At 40.2% G+C, this 18,999-nt stretch overlaps 2 protein-coding genes across 2 annotated transcripts in view; both read left to right on the plus strand.

Moving 5' to 3' along the window:
- Positions 1-5,405, plus strand: part of hpse2 (heparanase 2) — a 49,930-nt gene extending 44,525 nt beyond the window's left edge. The window contains exons 11-12 of the mRNA XM_076165659.1: positions 3,039-3,185; positions 5,243-5,405. Of these exons, the coding sequence (XP_076021774.1) occupies positions 3,039-3,185; positions 5,243-5,405 (310 nt within the window). The remainder of the gene's footprint in view (positions 1-3,038; positions 3,186-5,242) is intronic.
- A 5,097-nt stretch (positions 5,406-10,502) lies between these two features.
- On the plus strand, positions 10,503-18,950 carry hps1 (HPS1 biogenesis of lysosomal organelles complex 3 subunit 1). Its single transcript, XM_076163739.1, has 18 exons — positions 10,503-10,625; positions 12,366-12,552; positions 12,903-13,037; positions 13,780-13,922; positions 14,012-14,120; positions 14,370-14,530; positions 14,657-14,759; positions 14,848-14,932; positions 15,267-15,322; positions 15,426-15,593; positions 15,678-15,857; positions 16,170-16,246; positions 16,342-16,482; positions 16,732-16,796; positions 16,922-17,067; positions 17,282-17,395; positions 17,848-17,930; positions 18,011-18,950. The coding sequence occupies exons 2-18, from the start codon at positions 12,436-12,438 to the stop codon at positions 18,171-18,173; spliced, it is 2,046 nt and encodes a 681-aa protein (XP_076019854.1). The 5' UTR covers positions 10,503-10,625; positions 12,366-12,435; the 3' UTR covers positions 18,174-18,950.
- Positions 18,951-18,999: the final 49 nt, after the last annotated feature.

Here is an 18,999-nt window from a genome sequence, read left to right on the forward strand (position 1 = left end):
GGCTGTCAACAGCAGGGTAGACTTACGGCCTTACTCTAGACAGGGTTCATTTACAGGTGGAAAATCTCCTGGAAAACAGTGGCATGTTGCACAGATAGATGAACTACAGATGGCAAATGGGCAAAAATTGCATAACTGTCATACATCTGTATATGGCGTCATTTTCCCGTCATTAGATTTCCACTGGTTTTTCTCTGCATGTACAGATTGTTTTTCTTCTCGACCGCAAAACGGTGCTGGCTTACAGATTTCTTCTACTTGTGCTCAAAGCTTTGCACTCCTGGAGAATTCACACTCTCAAACTGCCACGCGACGCTTTCAAATGATGTTCCTGTATGAGGCTCGGTGACGATGTGCCCAGATGTTTGAGATAGTTTTCAACAAATGTACACAGCTGCCTGTGGTGTATGGATTCAAGAATCACATTTGCCAGTTCAAGATCATATTAATATAGTGGTGTGTGTGTATAGTTGTGTTTAAATGCTAAATACTGGTCCTTAATGGCAGCATCAGACACATGGAACAGCCAATTTAGTGATCTTGCAACCAAAGAGAACATGAAGCAAAAGTGATGTAGAGTCATGAGTGGACATACAGTAGCTCCAGCTCAAACAATTGCTATATCTCATCAATGATTTAGTAAAGCAAAATAGATAGTAAGTGATAATAAATAACTTGTTAAATGTCCTCAATGGAGAGACGGAGCCATAATTGGGGGACTCTCTCTTTTTTACCGATCAAGCAACATGTAATCTATATTAGCAAACATTGGATTTCTATTATTTGACACATTTACACATTGTGACACACATGCTGTTATCACACAGTTTTGCAAAAGTCATAAATCAGAACTCGGTAGAATACAGATTACGACAAAGAGGACAATTCTCATGGGCCAAAACCCAGAAGGATCTATAAATACTTGTCATCTTACTGTCATATTAGCAAGGTCCTCCAACAACATCAGAGCAGCTGTATTTTGGCAGGACCGTTACACACATCTGTGGATGTTTAAAGCACTTAAAGTGTCATTCATCACAATTACACATGCCCCTGTAAATCATTATTAACAATGATATTCAGGGGTGAAAGTAGATTGAAGTTCTTGCCGGTGCTTCTAACCTTCATGGCTTCATATTGTTCTCCTCTCGCCCCCAGTGTCCCTGAACACATGCTATTCAATTTTTCTATGCCTGTATGTTGCAGATATTGGAAACACTTGATATCATGTGTTCAAGTTTCTGAATATGACTGTCACTGGCATATTGTGAGTAAACTGAAAGAGATAAAAGCACAGTCAATAATTCACACCTTACATTTGATACACCTTGCGTCAAAGTGAGTGTCTCCCAGCTACATGCATTGTGTTTACACCCGAATAGTTTTGGTTTGATCGATCAGATAACACGCTGATCACAATGAATTCTGTGAGCATTAATGTGTATCTTTAATTATCTGGATAACATATTTGGACATAATGCTGGTGTAAATGGGGCCTCCGTTAAGTGAAAGTGTATTTTTGTCCAGTATGTGGGGTCTAAAGTTTGCAAGAGGTACAGGAAATGTTGTGTAGGATGGTTTTTGTGCGTTCTCATAATTGACACATCTGGCACTGATATGGTGAGTCCACAGCTTCCTGCAGTATAGCACTTGTGTGATCAGAGAGTATTCCCTCTTGAATCCAACACTACTTCAGCTGTCATTATTTACAGCATTCTGCGGTTTTGTCCTTTCAGCCCATAAGTGGACAAACCATTGTTGTATTAGTGGTTTGACTATATGAAATAACAAACACTATAAATATGCTTAGCCGGGGAGTGTTTCCAAAACTCTTTGCAAATTAGATATTTAGTGGTTTTTCACTCACCCACCGACGCTCAGTAATAAATTGGCTGAAGATGTGTTTACGTTCCTGGTTTGGATGTCTGAAGCTTCATCGTTTGAAAGGTCACTATCTCATCCTTCATCTTGCCGTCTCATCTATCGCTTGGCAACACAGTCCATAATTCTGAGAATCAAGCATCCAAGAATTAACAGAAAGCCAGCGTCCCTGTCAACAATGCACTACCTTATTTGTCCTGGTCCTAATAAAGAATGCGAGTGCTCTTGAAGGGTTCACTAAGTGTGCTGCTCACACTGGGCCTGACAAAGCAATAGATAAACACACAACAGAAAGCTGTGAGTGTTTTATAGATGTGAGATTATGGAGGTGGTAACTTGCAGAGCATTTATCCAGAGCTCAGGCCTGACGCAGAGCAACCAAAACAGACATGTGGTATTCACTACAGCTGTGTTGTCTTTGTCTTCATATCGGGCCCTTTATTAGATTTTATCTTGTTTGTCTTATCTGTCTAGCCGAGTTATTTACCTTTTCCCAGTATCCCTATCAAGTTGTGTCCCAAGTGCTTTGCTCTCACTCAAACACTGTTGTCTGTGTAACTCAAGAAGCATTGCTCCTTCCCGTCATCTGAACCTTAACTATAGACCATTTGGCTGTCAGGACAGCTAAAGTGACCGATAAATACGTCTGTGCTCTTTGGGACATGTGAACCTGGCCAGACCCTGTAGCGTGTAGATCTGTGACACAGGTTTTACATAGTAGCTCTTCAAGGCTATATAGAGTAAAGTTCACTTCACTTAGTTCTGACCATGATTTAGACAACTACAGCCAAGTTCAATGTGCTTAAATATAGTACATACTAAATCTAAATGATGCTGTAGGTTTAGCCATAAAGGAGAAATGAAGACAGCGATGCTTTATCTCATTATGTTATCTTTATCCAAGTCTTTTGATCCAGATTACATCAAGGGGTTGTGGTTTCATTCTAGTCCCATGATATAAAAAAAATCATATCAAAGACTTTCCTTTCTTTGTAGTCATCTTTAATTATGGAGGATGTTATTCCACATGGCAACGTCATATACATAATGAATCACTGGTCACGGACGTGCCCTAAGGGTTATGTAGTGTCTGTGTCTCCTTTAGCAAAGCAAAAGTGAAATGATTGTGTTTTGTCGGTGTGTTTTTCATGTACCAGCCATAACTATGCCAGAGGATCCATAACCATCTACATCATCAACCTGCATCGCTCGCGGAAGAAAATCAAGTTGGCGGGAACTTTACGGAACAAGACGGTCCATCAGTATCTGCTGCAGCCGTACGGCACTGATGGACTCAGAGCCAAGTGAGTCTCTGTCTGTCTGTCTGTCTGTCTGTCTGTTCCAAGCAACGACTTTGTACTGTGCAACCTGTTAAAGAACCACTCTGATGTCCCATTTGTAGGTATTATTACAAGATTTCTAGAGAATCTAAACCTTTCTTTGATAAGGAATGGATGGAAAAGCGATGAAAGGAAAATATAAATAAATAAATAAACATGGCACGCAATTAGATATTAGATCATATTTTCATAATAAATTATAGCCTGTTATTAAAAGAGAAAATAACTGGAAAATTAAATAAAATCATGGATAAAAATCACTTACTAAAAACAACAAAATGATGACTATATCTGTCAACATTAAAGAAAGAAAGACAGTAGACAAATGATTAGACTAAATACTAGGGAGGTAATGAGCAAGGGGAGTCAGGTGTGTGGCAGAATGAGCAGGCTGGCCACTGATAAGCTGATTGGGTGAAGCAGAGGGAGTGCCAATGGGTGTGACAGGTGTACAGGAGTAAGAGGAGCAGCAAGAGATGAGCAGGAAGTGTGTGAGTGTGAGTAACTAAGTGTGTAATGAACATAGTGAGGCATTTTTAATTACATCCATGAAGCATTTTTGGTAGTTGTTCATCATCTTCCCTAGAGAGTTCTGGGCTAAGTTGGGAACCGTGTGTTGTTGCGGGCCTGTAAAGCACTTTGATACACTGTATGAGATACTGGGCTATACAGATACATTTGATTTGATTGAATTTGACTGATAATGATAGAAATTTGTTATTAGTTATATACTTGCGCATTTTTACTTTTAAAATGTGTAGTATAGGTGTTGAGGATACAACAACTGTTGTGTTAGGGAGCAGTTTGTCTTTGCGTCATGGGCAGATTCCTTTAAAAAGTTTAGTTTTCTGAAGTAAATGGTAAAATTGTGTGACTGTAGCTCCCCCAAGTGTACAACAATAAACTCTACAGATAGGAAGAGCATCAGCTGTTGTTTTCAGATCGGAGTAACTTGTTTGTTTGAAGGGAGGGCACACTAAACACTCATAACAGCATAGAGGCATTTCAGAGTATAGATGTTAATAAAACATAAAGATGATATTTTAGTGTATAATGCACAGAGATCCGACCAAGTCTTTGTTTTGCAAGGCACAAGTAAGTCCTGTCACTCAAGTCCCAAAGCCTGTCCCAAAATCAGGGACACAAGTTGGACACTGGTCTAAACTAAAGCTATTGCCAGAGTAAGAATGAGACATTTCTGTCTTGTAAGCTCTGCTAATAAACTCTGACAGAAGTCTGCTGCCATGCAGTCAGCAAGTCACAATTTAAGTTGCTCTACTAATGACAACTGTGATTTGCTGAACATAAAACTTGGAAATCGGTGAATCGCTGCACTTGTCTAATGTTTAATCTGTGGTTTGGGAAGGTATCAAGTCTTTAGGAGTCTAAACAATCAAGTACAAGTGAAGTCACCAGTCGCTGAAGTCAAGTGTGTTTTCATTACCTTGAATCTCAGTCAACGCATTTGTGACTATTGCTGAGTCAATTCTCGGTAATGCAAATGATAATGAATGTGATGCCATTTTTAGAGTAATGTAACAAAAATGCTGACATAAAAATAAATGAAATTTGTGAAGTGACAATGATAATCTTAAAGAAAAAAATAATTAAAATTTCTTGAAGTTATCATGCATAAGTGCATAAGTGTTTTTGGAAATTGAAAAAAGGATCACACATTGTCTTGTCTGTGAATCTTTCAAAATAAATTAAAAAAACAAAATCGTAAATTGCTGTTGGTTTTATTGATCCCCTTTGATTTACTAGTTTTTGGTCAATACAGTCTCTGTGTATGAGGATAATGACTAAACACTGCCCTCTACAGGCTGTGTGTCCAAGAACCTGAAGAAGGATTGTAAACAAACGCAGTTTGAGCTTCATCATAAAAAGTGTCCTGCTTGTCAAGTTCTGTGACTAATGGAGTGACCACCCATGAACCTTTGGTCCTGATTGGTCTGGTGGTGGCACTGTAAGAAACACTTGTACATCTTCCTGACATCTTCTCCTGTCTCGTTTGTTCATAGACACATCCAGCTGAATGGGGAGAAGTTGCTCATGGTGGACAACGAAACGTTCCCTGAGCTGAAGCCTCGGGCGCTCAGGGCAGGACGGACTATAGCCATGCCTCCCTTGACCATAGGCTTCTACGTCATCAAAAACATAAATGCGTATGCCTGCAGAAGATAATACTGATCTTTCATTCCTGAACTCGACCAGAGCACCCCACCACCCAAACCCCAGCCTCCTACTGACCCAATTCATCAAGATACTTACAGTATCTTAACTTCATATGCAATGTCTTGATGAAGGACCAAAGCTCCTTTGTGATATGTTCTCATGAACCAGCTGTTTAGCTCCTCCCCCAGTCTGTTCTTCTTTCCAACAAAGTAAGACTTGCCCTACAAAGGGTTGCACTGAACACCTCCCGCCTGCCTTCTCAACATATTCCTCATGTACAAGACCTCTGTTGACAGCGATGGCTTTCTATTGTTTTGTACCTTTTGAAGTTGATGATTTTAGCTACAGAAAGGCAATATAAAAAAGCTACATCCTATCATTTGATTAAGCTATATGTTAATTTTTGGATAAAAGGTCAGAATAGTTACCTCTGTCTTTTTATCATCTTTGACTGACTGATTCAGACTAGACAACAAAGAAGGAGAGGAAACATTGAAGCACACACGATAAGAAATACCACGGTATGTGTGTATGGTCAAGCCGAGTCTAATTGAGTTTGTGTGTGTGTGTGTTTGTGTGTTATTGATAATGCTACTGATGTGTCTGTCTGATGTGTAACTGAAAGGACATTTATCTTCCTCTGAGTAAGTTGCCTCAAGGGAAGAATTAGCTTTTTTCATGTTTAGTGTATAATTAATTTTGTCCTGCATTCTTCAGGTTTGGCGTATGACAGTATAAAAGCCGGAATATGTCAATATCGCAGCAAATCATAGCCATAGTCATAACAATAGTTAATCTAATGTTACATCAGTCTTTTCATCTTGACGGTTCACATTCATGCTTGTAACTGAGCAGCGTGAACAGATTCTCTATTCTAAAAGCCCATGCATGTTTTACATTTGGCAACAGATCATATCCACATGCACTCATTAGGAACAACAAAAACAATTGAACCACAGTAAATAATGAAAGTTAAACCCTGCTCTGTCATTTCTTGCACAGTTTCTAGTAAACTCCTGGGCTATGATTTGTTCCCTCCACCTTAGATTGGATGGAAGCTTCTCATTACATTACATTACATTACAGTCATTTAGCAGACGCTTTTATCCAAAGCGACTTTGAATAAGTGCGTTCAACATAGGTGGGCAAAAGAGCTTCAGGTCACAATTTCAGGTCTCCATCTATTTCTCTACTAACCTGTACACATTTGTTCTGATATGAGTGACAGCGGTTGTAAAGCCAGAGATCAGGTATGTATCAGTTATAGAACCACATGTGCAAGTGGAACAATGGTAGATAGAGAATGGTTGGTTCACACTGCTCAGAAATCAGATCTGTGTCACAAGCAGGCAAAAATCATATGTGAGATTCTTTAAATATCCTAAAAACCCGAATTTCTTTGTAGTTGTATCTAAACCAGTCTCGTTTTTTCATTGCACAATTTTATCCTTGTGTGCTGCTAGCTTTTCTTTCCAGAAATATAAGTTATGTGCTGTTATATCATGTTATTAGATGATAAAATGTTCATAACATGAGCCTGGTAACCATGTGCCGATATCAAACATTTACACTTACTGACTTGCATACAGAGTTTATGGTTCACAACCTTCACTTAACAGCTTTGTTTACTTCAGTTTTATGTCATACTATTATGACCAATGTATTCAGAAAGCTGTTGCCTGGAGAGATGTGAATTGTTATGATACATACAGACACACACACAGACATACAGACATACACACACAGACATACATCCAGGACAGTACATGAGGATACGCAGGAGCTGAATCAGTGCTCAGTTGTAGAATATTTGTCATCTGAATGTGTTCATATTATATGTAGAGGTGTTCATATTTCTTTTTGAGATACTTATTTTATTATGTAAAGTATGCTATTGGATATTATTTTTTGTAAAAAAAAATAATTCAATGAATAAACGGTTGAAGTATCTGTCTGTACGTTGAACTTCTTTTACAAATCTCTATCCTGATTCAATGAGAAACATGCATGAACATGTACAAGTGTAAATGCACACAATACATCGTGATCAGAATACAGTCCCACTTGGTTAAAGTCAAACCTTCATTGGACAACCATATTTGGACATAAATAATCATAAACTGACTTTGTATATCAATTTATTAAAAAATGCAAAATTGTAGAATGACTCCACATGCATTTCTTGGGGTTACACACACGTCCATACCATGACAGACGCTTTGCTTAGGTAACAATCAGGATGGTTCTTTTCCTCATTGGTCCTGAGAGAACAAGATGTCCTATATTTCCAAAAGCAACCTGAAAGGTTGACTCATCAGACCACAATACATGTTTCCACTGTGCAACAGTCCACTTCAGATGCAAATTACACATACTTGCAAACCTCAACCCATCTTTGCTTGTAAACAAACCAGCCTTTGATGGATTCTCATTTTTATCCCAATCTTGAATGCATCACCTGTTACCAAGTAACCTGTGGAATGTCTTACATTGCCCATGTCTGTACTTTTTGTAATATGTTACAGGCATCAAATTTGGAGTGAGTGTATATTTACAGAAAAACAATATAGTTGATCAGTTAAAACATTAATTATGGAAATATTTGGCTTTCACTAACCATATGTAGGCATTTGAATGGCCCTGCTTACGAAATGTTGTAAAATCGCTAGACTATTGCTTCAACATTATTCGAAGCAACCACACACTTCAGCAACCACTAAGCACATGCCAGGAGTCTGCAAACGCATATGGTTATGATGAGAAGAAGCAAAGAGATAACAGGACTGAATGACTGTATATGTGGGCAAAAACACAAGGAAAGCAGAACAATCCTAAAGAGGCCATAAATGATGATACATAATAGATCAATAACACAACCTTGAAGCAATGGTGAAGTATTAAAGTTGCTGGCACTCACTGATTTATTTTGGATCTTTTCTCTCTTTGGTATCCACAAACTCTGTAGATGCAGATGTGCAAACAGCTGCGAGTGAGGGCTTATAGTGGGCTTAGAGTGAGATAGTGCTGCGACTACATGAGGCAGCTGCCAATGGGAAACATGAAGCTTTGGCCCAGACAGACTAAACCTGTGCCAGACTCAGCTCAGTGTCTGCTCATGCATAGACAACAGGGATCTGCATGAAGAGGAGGAACATGGCAGGTGGCAGTAAGATATTATGAGCCATGGACAAAGTACAAAAGTCATTAAGTATTTGCTCAAGTACTTAATATAGGTCTAAATTTGAGGTACTGCTGCTTTCCTGGGTGTCATAGTGGCTCACACTCTGGTCTCACAGCAGGAAGGTTCCTCGGTTTGATTCGCAGTCAGATCATGTCCTTTCTGTGTGGAGTTTACATCTTCTCCTCCTATTTTTCTCCCAAAGACCCACAGCTTAGGGGAAGGGGAAACTCTTAAACTGCCCTTAGGTCTGAATGGGATTCTGAGGGTTCTTACTTCTCTCCCTCACTCAGAGTATTTTTCTTACGATTAAATAAGTGTATTACCTAGGATTTCTCCTTTGAGTCTGAAACATTATTTAAAAAACATGATAACAACCCACCAGTTAAAGTCTGAAGAAGTGAAGTTGCTGACAGTAAGGGCAGGATCTTATCCTGGAAATAGTTTTGTTTGTCAAACTTTAGTTCTTAGAAACCAGTACCTTGTGATAATAACGGCTGAGCGTCACTTCCTCTCCAAAAAGTCTGATTGTTTTGTGATTTAGGAGGACTGCACCATGTCTGGCCACTTCTGCGTGACAGTGCCTCCTTAGTGGAAGGAGCTGTTACCCAGACCTGCCTAACATTGTTTATACTCACTGATCCATTTTGAGACATGCAAGGCCCCCTTGCCCTGTTAGCAAACATTGAGGATTTCATGATGTTTACTCTGTATATACAGGAGTCAGCTTTAACAAGACTTCCATGAATGTTGGACTCCTCGGAAACTGATGGACTAGATTAGACCTTGGCCCACAACTTGGAACTCTTCGTATTATGGACCATTTTGACCCATGCAAGGTTTATTTATGTTACTATGGGTTTCTTTGCTCGGCTCAAACAAATGGCTGTCAGAAGCCAAGTACACAATCTGCTCTGAATATTATGATACAACACAGATTTGTTGCAGCCATCAGATCAGTCTCTGAAACCCCTTCTGTAGTTTGTGTGGACTGAAAAATCATAACTGAAATAAGTGATTAGTTGGTCTACAAAAATCTTTTCACAATAAATTAAAATTCACAATTAATTAAGTAGAAATTCCCAAGATTTGCTGGTAACTCTTTTTTAATCGTAACATACACACCACGTTTTCTGTGTGTACTGTGTGGATGAGCAGGTCCAGGCCTCATGATCCTTGGCTTCAGCTCATTCTGTATCATAAGCAGCTCCCCCCTTATTCAGCTGGATATGTTTGTGAAGAACCAAATGCAGAAAACGCAGTCTGCATTGGTAACATGCCAATGGAAACACGACACCTACACTGCAGGCTTTCTACATTCACTTCTTTGTCTGTACTATAGAAGATATCTATAATAACTACAATCTAATCCAATCTCTTTTGGTGATGTTTTACATTGCACTGCTGAAAAAACTTTGAGAAGATAAAGTGAAAAAATGAAACACATTGGCGGGGGGAAAAAGAGGAAATCTCATGAAGAAGAAGTTGTGAAATCTACATACAATGAGTGTGCACTGTGGTTCTATGAGTGTGCATTGTGAGTACACAAAGAGCTGTTGTGTAACAGAGAGCAGTGTGTGTGAACATTAATGTGGGGCTCTGGTGAACCAAACACCAGATTATTGTTGGTATTGGGACATTAAAGTCATCGAAAAATATAAATCAGTAAATCACAATACAATAAATTCACAATTTTCTTAAAATATTGGGCTGCTTAACGTTTGAAATCTTATTATCCCTGCAGTTGGCCTAATACTATGCAGTGTAAAGCTGCATTCCACAAAATCCAAAGAGATGGTTGTCATGTGCTCCACTCAAGACTCCAGCACGTGACGTCACTGACTCATTGACCAGCCAAATCCAAGTACACAATGACAGCACGTGACTGCTCTCGGATCAGCGGTTCATCATTCACTGCGCTACTTCCTGGTCGCACGGTCACATGACTGCGTGTGTGTGTTTAGGAAGCGGTTTGACAGCTACTGAAGCACAAACTTCAGGGGAAAACCGAAGCGCAAGTTTTGGGAAGAACGAAAGACGACCGACATGATGTGAGTTATGATATAAGTGATGCACGTTTGTGTCCTCGTAGGATGTGTGCGCATAAAAGAAAGTGAAAAAGTATGGTCAAGGGAAGTTAAATGTTGGACTAAAACGCGGAATAACGTGGTTGTATTCGCATCAGAAAGTGACATGTGAATTTAAGACATTTCACAGACTTTACTGCAGATTATACTTACTGTGGAGAACCAGATTAAAGTTCTAAGAAATGCATCGCCAATATTTCTTTCCAGACAATGCATACATTGGACTAATACAAAACGTCATATTCATGTTACGGTTTAATTTTAGATTTGGGGAAGGTTTCTTGTGAAAAAGGATAATCAAGTTAAGTAAAGTCAGTTAGTAAGTTAGTGGTGACTTAAATCCATTTTTATTTTTTTTAAAGAAGAAAGGATTTCCAAACGTCAGAATTTAGTAGCGACCATGCACTCACAGGACAATTTATATACATTTAGTTATAATTCACAGCCATTGTGCCAACGCATATTGTTTTTGTTATGTTTTGTATCACTACATTTCCCACCTAGTAGTCTACTTCCGGGTTCAGAGTGAGGGCTTTTCCGGTTCACTGTGTGTTGTGACGTTAACGCTACAGCGTCTCAACACGTTGGTGGTGAACCCTTTCCCTAGCCAACGTTTCCGAACATGGCACCCAACGCAATTTCACTCAAGTTTTTCGGGTTTGGGAGCAAAATGCGACGGCGTGGTTCAGTTCATCCCCAGAGAGATGACACACTATAATTTCATGCACCCTGTGTACGGGCGCCATGTTTCCCAGCCCGCCTGGCCGCTCAGCTTGTGTTTCCATGGATGCAAAACAACACCTCTTTGAGTTTCACTATGAAATTACTATGATTGTGACTGACTGTTCTTTCAAGTCAAGGCAACTTAACTACTAAAGCCCAATATCGCACACAATGCCTTGAAGGGCTTTACAGGCTCACAACATCAGGAGAATTCTCGACCAAGCCCAAAACTCCAGAGAAAACCGTAATATGTGAGGAAAAAGGAAGAGACCAATTTCAAAAGAGATTCCCTCTCCACCACCTAGTCCAGCTACCACATTAAAATATGGTTTACACAGGAGGTTCTTCAAAATAGTACTTTTAAATTGCTAAGTACCAACCAACAAGATTGTATCTCCACAGAAACGGGATTAACCACCCACTGTGATGTTGTTGGGAATTCTACAATGTTGATGATCTGATAAGTGGCAAACACTCTCTGGACCCCGCTGCTTATAAAAATGATTAAATTAGCACAGTTGCTGAGGCATGAGGAATGAACACAAATGGTCTTTTGCAGTCATGTTTCATATTTCTGTAAAACCAAATTTGCTCTATGAATCTTAAACATTTTTGAGTGGAATTTTGAGAGAATGTGGGAAGTGTTTTAGCTTCCTTTCAATTACTGCAGCATGTTTACACAGTGAGAATGAGTGTCTTTACCTGAGTACAAATACTCAGATTTCACACACTTGCAACCTGTTTCATTCACAATAATTAGATGTTTTGGCACTGTTCTGATTGGGCTTTGTTTGACAAAATCTGATATTTTAAATGGAAAACCCACTTCTAAAACACTAACAAGCTGTAACAATGATCCACACAACAAATAACTTAGTTTGATATCTGTCTCAGATGTGCAATAACAGAAAATCACAAATAACCGAATGGATTTCAACTGTTATACTGTGTAATATAATTTCTCTTAAACTTTGGTTTTAGGTGATGCATCTGGAATGTGTGCATGTAAATAGTACAGTTCAGTAGCAGGACAGCAGTGAAACGGGTCCAGATGAAGTGCTTGCTGATAGCCACTGAGAGCGCTGAGGTCCTCTTCCACTGGACCGACCCAGAATTCCAGCATAGTATCCAGCAGCAGTATGGCGTGTCACAGGAGGAGGGCCAGGGGGTGAGATTCCATTTTCAGCTGTGTGTGTGTGTGTGTGTGTGTGTGTGTGTGTGTGTGTGTGTGTGTGTGTGTGTGTGTGTGTGTGTGTGTGTGTGTGTGTGTGTGTGTGTGTGTGTGTGTGTGTGTGTGTGTGTGTCTGTGTCTGTGTGTCTGTGTGTGTGTCTGTGTCTGTGTGTCCACTGATTGCGTGCACTGATTTTGTAGTTCCTCTGAAGCTGCAAAGTCTGTGAAATATTGCATTATCAAATATCAATACAGGTATTTGACATTAGTTGCTGGTTAGAAATGATTAACCTTAAAATGTTTTTGTGTGAATGTCTTCTCTGCGTCTCTTTGTGCTGTTTGATCAGCTACCAGCTTTCGAGGACAGCATCAGCACTATGTTTGCTCCCATCATCATTTCCTGCAGCACCATGGTAGACAGTCTCGGTGACAACTACACCTGTTTCACCACAGAAAACAACCACACCTACGTACTACACCAGGTAATACCTCACCTCAGATGGGCTCCATTCATTATATATCATGAATAAGTAGAAAAGGCCCAGTAAATTGCATCTGATCATGCTTCAAACATTACATTACATTACGATCATTTGGCAGACGCTTTTATCCAAAGCGACTTACATTAGAGAGGGAAGCAATTGAGGGTTCGGTGCCTTGCTCAGGGGCACCTCGGCAGGGGCTCGAACCGACGACCCTCCGGTTCCCAAGCAAAAGCACTACCCACTGAGCCACTGCCGCCCAAACATGGCTGCTGATGGAGAGATGGCCTTTTTGCACTAAAACATAGTGCGAACACACACAATGGGAGGACCAAAACATGTTTTTTAGTAGAGTTTAAAATGATATATTTTGTTCTGTTTGATTAGAAATGTTGTAATGTAGATGATAGACACAGTTAACCCTCTCTGGTGCAGAGAGAAGTTGAGCATCATCTTGATCATGTGAGTCTTGTTAAGAAATGAAAACATTCTTTGTCCTCCTGCAGCAGCACATGATACAGTGATGCAGTCTAAACACCGGACATGTTTCAGGTCCTTCTACTTAAAACAGCTGACTTGCATTATGCTTACATAGTACAGATGTCTTACTCGGTAATTTTTTTATGTATAATGGATTATTTCTTCACTTACAACACATAGAGAACAACTGATGAACATTTTTGTGGTTTTATTTGAGTAGATAGAAACTAATTAGAGTTGTGTGTGTGTTGGTCCCTCTCAGTTTGATGAGTGTCTTTATATTGCTGTGAACGGAGATGGTGAGGAGGGAGAGGATGATCTGAGGAGGAAGATCTATGTGATGAAGAAGATGATCGAGATCCAATTTGGCATGGTCACCCTCAGTGGTTACCTCCTCAGAAAAGAGTAAGACATTTCAAATTTGTGTCTGCTGATTCATTTTAACGTCATGTGCAGTTAATGATTGATTGTGAACAATGATGTTTGTCCCTCAGACTGCGTCCTCAGGACACAGAGCAGAGAGCAAGGCTGTGGAAGAGCCTCCAGAGCCTACTGGTGACCTACTGTCACCTTCGGACCAATGACCAGAGCTTCTTAGTGGAGGTATAAAAAAAAGATGTGGTCCCAAATTCAGATAAATTAATTTTCGTAAATGTATTAAGTGACATTGGTTTTATTCTGCATGCCAGGAAATGCAGGTGACATTTCAATTCATTCTCATTCATAATGTTTCCTCTAACCTTTCTTCATATAATAGATACTGTCCAGAACATTCGTATCATCTTATTCAGTGCTGAAGTCAGAATGAAAAGATAGTAAATGTATCACAACCTTCCACTCCTTTCCCGGCAGGCAGTGGAGAGACTGATCCACTCAACCCTCTGTGAGCAATGCATCGAGTTTCTGGAGCGCCGCTTGGTTCCACAGCTCAACAGCAGCGCGGAGCGTTCAGGAGAGGAGGTGCTGCACGCCTTCATTCTGGTGCACACCAAGCTGCTCGCCTTCTATTCCAGGTACAGTCACTGTACGCAGGATGTAAGATAGTCTATAATATTAGAATATACCTGGTAAATATGTGTATAAACCTTCGGTTGCTGTTTCATATTTCATGCTTCTCTTTGGTCTTACTCTCACTGCAGTCGTAATGCAAGCACGCTGGCCACCTCTGACCTGCTGGCCCTCATTATCCTGGCACAGAATATGTATCCCAGTAACATAGAAGTGGATGAGCCAAGCCCAGAGGTAAGAGTTTGCTGGCATATCCTCAGTCGCACATTTTGAAACACTATGTATCCTGATCCTGAAGTGTACATGCTTTGTGTTTGTGAAGGATGTAGAGAGCACATCTGGATCTGGTCCTGAAATCTTCTACACCCCGGAGCCCTCCCCCACAAACGGAAACTCAAGTAGCTCAGGTAGGTTGTGTAGAGTATGCCGACGTGTGTATTTGGTTGAACAAATCTCTATATTCAGGGCTTTCCACAAGGGTCTGGAGGAGCCAGTCGGGGGGAAAAGAAGCCAGCTTGGACATTTTTGAAAAAAGAATCTGAGAAGATTTAAGAAAAGGTTTTGCCATAGAAGCCCAAATTTAATTGCACATTCTAATGCTATTATGAGATCATACATTGGTCTTTATTATTGCATATATAATAACAATTTAATGGCATACTGTGCAATGCCATTAAAGTATTTATCATATATGCCTCCTTATTTATCTTATATATCTTATATGCCTTTCTGTGTCACCAGACATTCCAGAAAAGGGGAGTCCTCCTGTCTTTGAGTTTTTGGACCCAGACATACAGGTAAGAGCTTGAGTGTTTTTGATAGAAGAGCTGTAATACTTAACATGAAATGGATCCCATTGCCTGGAATAAGACGTCACAGTTGGATGTAATGTGTTTCCAGATGGCAGAGGACAGCTTACACACGCTCGAAGCTCCACCGCCTGATCCTTCAACACCTCGCAGAGTCTTCTTAGAAGTCTCAATCAAGGAGGGCCTTTATCCCATGATGCCTCACTCCATGTACTGTCTACCCCTGTGGCCTGGAATCACACTAGTGCTGCTCACTAAGGTTTGGACTATTAATTAGTTATATCCAGTGATCAAGGAATCTTATTTCCCCCTATGAAGTGTCAATATTCTCCTCTTTCTTCAGATTCCCCACAGCGGAATAGCCATGAAAGTGTATGCGTTTCTGGAGGCCTTCGCCAAGCTGGAGAAACGTTTAAATGAAGGCCAAGAAGTGGGTGCTGCTACAAAGGGTCAACCTCCTATACACGACCTACGGAGCAAACTGGATAAGTTCATCAAAGCCCTGAGCTCCAGTGACATACATGTATGTGTCTGTTGCTGATTTTTCTGCACCATAGTAGAGTAGGCGTCATCTTAACAGCATCCTGTACTGAACTCGCATGTGAACTAAAATGTCAATGATCTTGCCAATGGAATAGCAAAAATGTGGGAAGTGTAGGAAAGTTAACTACAGGCGACAATAGCCAGTCTCAGTAATGTAATCTCAGTAATCCTATGGCGTGTACATTTGGCGTCCATACTGTTTCACTGTTCCGGTTTTAGGGACCATCAAGTTATGCGTTTCAATTGTACAGTCAAACCTTGACATTAACGTAACATTGGCTTTTCTCTCCAGTTGTCACATTTACAGACTGTATGGACAGACTTCAAAAACCGCGTCTTCACCAAAGGAGGGTCTGGGTCAAGCAAAGAGTAAGTCTGTTACTGCCCTCTACTGGCCACGGGGCAAACCTGTCAGATGAGCTTTTTAAAATATTATGCATTTCTTTGTGTTTTGTTCTGTGTAGTCTGATCACGTCGTGTAAGAATATGAAGACACAGCTGTGCAGCGTCTATAGACAGTGTTTCATCACCCAGAACTCTGGGGCAGCAGACGGTCCTCAGCGTCTCTCCCCCAGCCTGCAGGAACGAGCCCGGACCATGGTGCAGTACGTATCACACTCATTAAGCTCTTATTGCACAAGTACATTTTTTGATTCACCTAGTCACATGACATTTATAAGTCTTCATTAAACTTAATTCAGCTAGTAGACCCTTCATATATCACTCAATACAATGCTGTATGTTGTTTATTGTTCATTGTCTGTATGGGGTCTCTCTATCTCTATCGCTCTCTCTATCTCTCTCTCTCTCTCTCTCTCTCTCTCTCTCTCTCTCTCTTTCTCTCTCTCTCTCAGGGAGAAACTGATGGACTGGAAGGACTTCCTGTTGGTGAAAAGCAAAAGGAATATCACCATGGTGTCATATCCTTTTTCCGCTTTTAGACTTTTTAGATAGCGGCACTGTTTCCCAGAAAAGCAGATTTGTGATCAAATATTGTGTATCTATGGGTTCAGAGCTGATTTGATTTCTTAATAGTTAATCCCACTTATCTGGAGGATTTCCCTGGATTAATCCATTTCATCTGTGTGGACCGATCCACTGGCCAAATGATCGCCCCATCACTGAACCTTACAGAACGAAGTACCTCAGAGCTGGGGAAGGGACCAGTAGCTCATTTCATCAAAAGCAAGGTGAAGCATATGTGGATAAGTGCTTATCTAACAACAACTAGTCATTCATGGTCAGATTCAGAGTTCAGATATGCATGCAGGAGATTTATTCTATAAATTCCCAACATTCCCCCCATGAGCAAGCACTTCATTTGATTTTGCCCCGGCATCTTTGTCATTCATATTTTAGTTGTTAAACTGTCTTATGGATTTGTCTTTGTTATGATGTCTGAAGATCTGGGGCCTGGTGTGTACATCACGGCGCTATCTGCAGAAGGGTTACTCCACGGTCACACTGCGAGATGGAGACTTCTATTTCTGCTACTTCCTCTGGTTTGAAAATGAAACTGTAAGTTACTGATATGTGATGTTTTCTTATTCAGTCGTAAAACATGCCAGTACTCTGAAATGGTGTTCAAGCGAGTATTAGAGCCACTATTAGTGGAAAACGAAGACGAAAAAAGAGATATTTTAAAAAAAACATAAGAAATATGCAGGAAAAGTAGAAATGTTATGAGAAAAAAAATCCTACTATTAGAAGAATAAAGTTTTTTTCAGAAAAAAGTTTAAATATGCTGTAAACAGCAGAGCCCCAGTACGTTATTAGAGGAGAGCGAATCCAACAGCTGCTTCTTGTCTTTAGCTTGGGGCCTCACGTTCTAACATTTGGACTTTTTCCTTTGAAATATTATTACTTTAGTCTCAAAATCTTTATTTGTCCAAAAGTGTTCCTAATTCTCCATCATAAAATCATAGTATCATATTACCATGTACCAAGATGCTTTATTTCTGATCAATCAGGGTTTTAAGCTAGAAGCAATGGACCTACCTGTCCTGCCTGATGACTCCGCCCCTATCGGAATGCTTGCTTGGGACTACTACAGGTAATTGTCATTCCCTGGCAGGAATCCATGTCGGCAATCATAAAAGTATTTCTACTTATACATAACGCTTTGTCCTGCAGGAAGCTGCTGCGCTACTATAGCAAGAACCACCCGGGTGAGGTTGTGAAATGCTACGAGCTGCTGACTGTCCACCTGGGTGTCATTCCCTCCGAGTTCATCCTCCAGCATTGCAGACAGCTGGCAAGCAAGCTGTGGGAACCTTCCCGCAACCCACTGCTGTAGATGCCCCCAGGAATGGACAAAGCACATACAGTATTTATGGCAACGCCCACTAAAGACAGTAAATGGTGTCTAATAATTTAGTCTGCTGCTTGTGAACTTCTATGTGGATAACATAACTCGAGCTAGCTACTGCTAATATTACAAAATCCTATATGTAATATTTACCTCAGCCAGCCTCAAGTGTTGATGATTCGATATGAAGCACGACTCTTGACCAATCACCTGGTTTGGGAAAATAGCTTCATCGTTCCTGCAGGATCCCTCCAGGAACGGTAGGGGTTTTCCTCATATAAAGCTGAGCGGCAAAATCCGCTTAAATTCCCCCAGGATATTCTGAACCAACCAGGTATTTATGTATTAGGTATTTATGTACGTTTCTTACTTGCTTTGCTGTGTGTTTCACGCTGCTGTTGATCGCAACTAAAACAATTATGTCAAGAATAAGGCTTAGTCTAAGGCAGCCATTCCCAAATTGAAGACTGCAGCGGCCCAATTTGAAATCCTGCGGCCCACGACTGTGTATTCCCCTATATATTTTTTATTTCATAAACACGCCAATAATGAGGTATTCTGTTATTCATTATTCCACACCAAAGACGAGATATAAGGTCAACAATAGGTCAGATAAATGAAAAATATCACATAATTAATCCCATGGCTTTGTATTAATAGTTCAGATAACATTTTTAAATGTAAATATTTTATCACAAATATTTTATGGTAATTTCTAACTTTATTACAAAAGTTTTATTATTTATTTGTAAATGACTAAGTGGCCCAGCTGCAGTACCTTCACGACGCACCAGCACTCGAAGCCGGTACTGAT

This window comes from Genypterus blacodes, unplaced genomic scaffold (assembly GCF_046128005.1).
Source record: "Genypterus blacodes isolate CSIRO-AG114 ecotype Tasmania unplaced genomic scaffold, CSIRO-AGI_Gbla_v1 ptg000012l_1, whole genome shotgun sequence".
In the NCBI taxonomy this organism is placed as follows: domain Eukaryota; kingdom Metazoa; phylum Chordata; class Actinopteri; order Ophidiiformes; family Ophidiidae; genus Genypterus; species Genypterus blacodes.

What these genes read in the sequence shown, in the direction of transcription:
- hps1 (XM_076163739.1), top strand. Translation starts at nt 12,436, where the DNA reads ATGAAGTGCTTGCTGATAGCCACTGAGAGCGCTGAGGTCCTCTTCCAC. An exon ending in CACAGGAGGAGGGCCAGGGG is followed by an intron (nt 12,553 to 12,902) that starts GTGAGATTCCAT and finishes CTGTTTGATCAG; the next exon opens with CTACCAGCTTTCGAGGACAG. An exon ending in CGAGCCCGGACCATGGTGCA is followed by an intron (nt 16,483 to 16,731) that starts GTACGTATCACA and finishes TCTCTCTCTCAG; the next exon opens with GGAGAAACTGATGGACTGGA.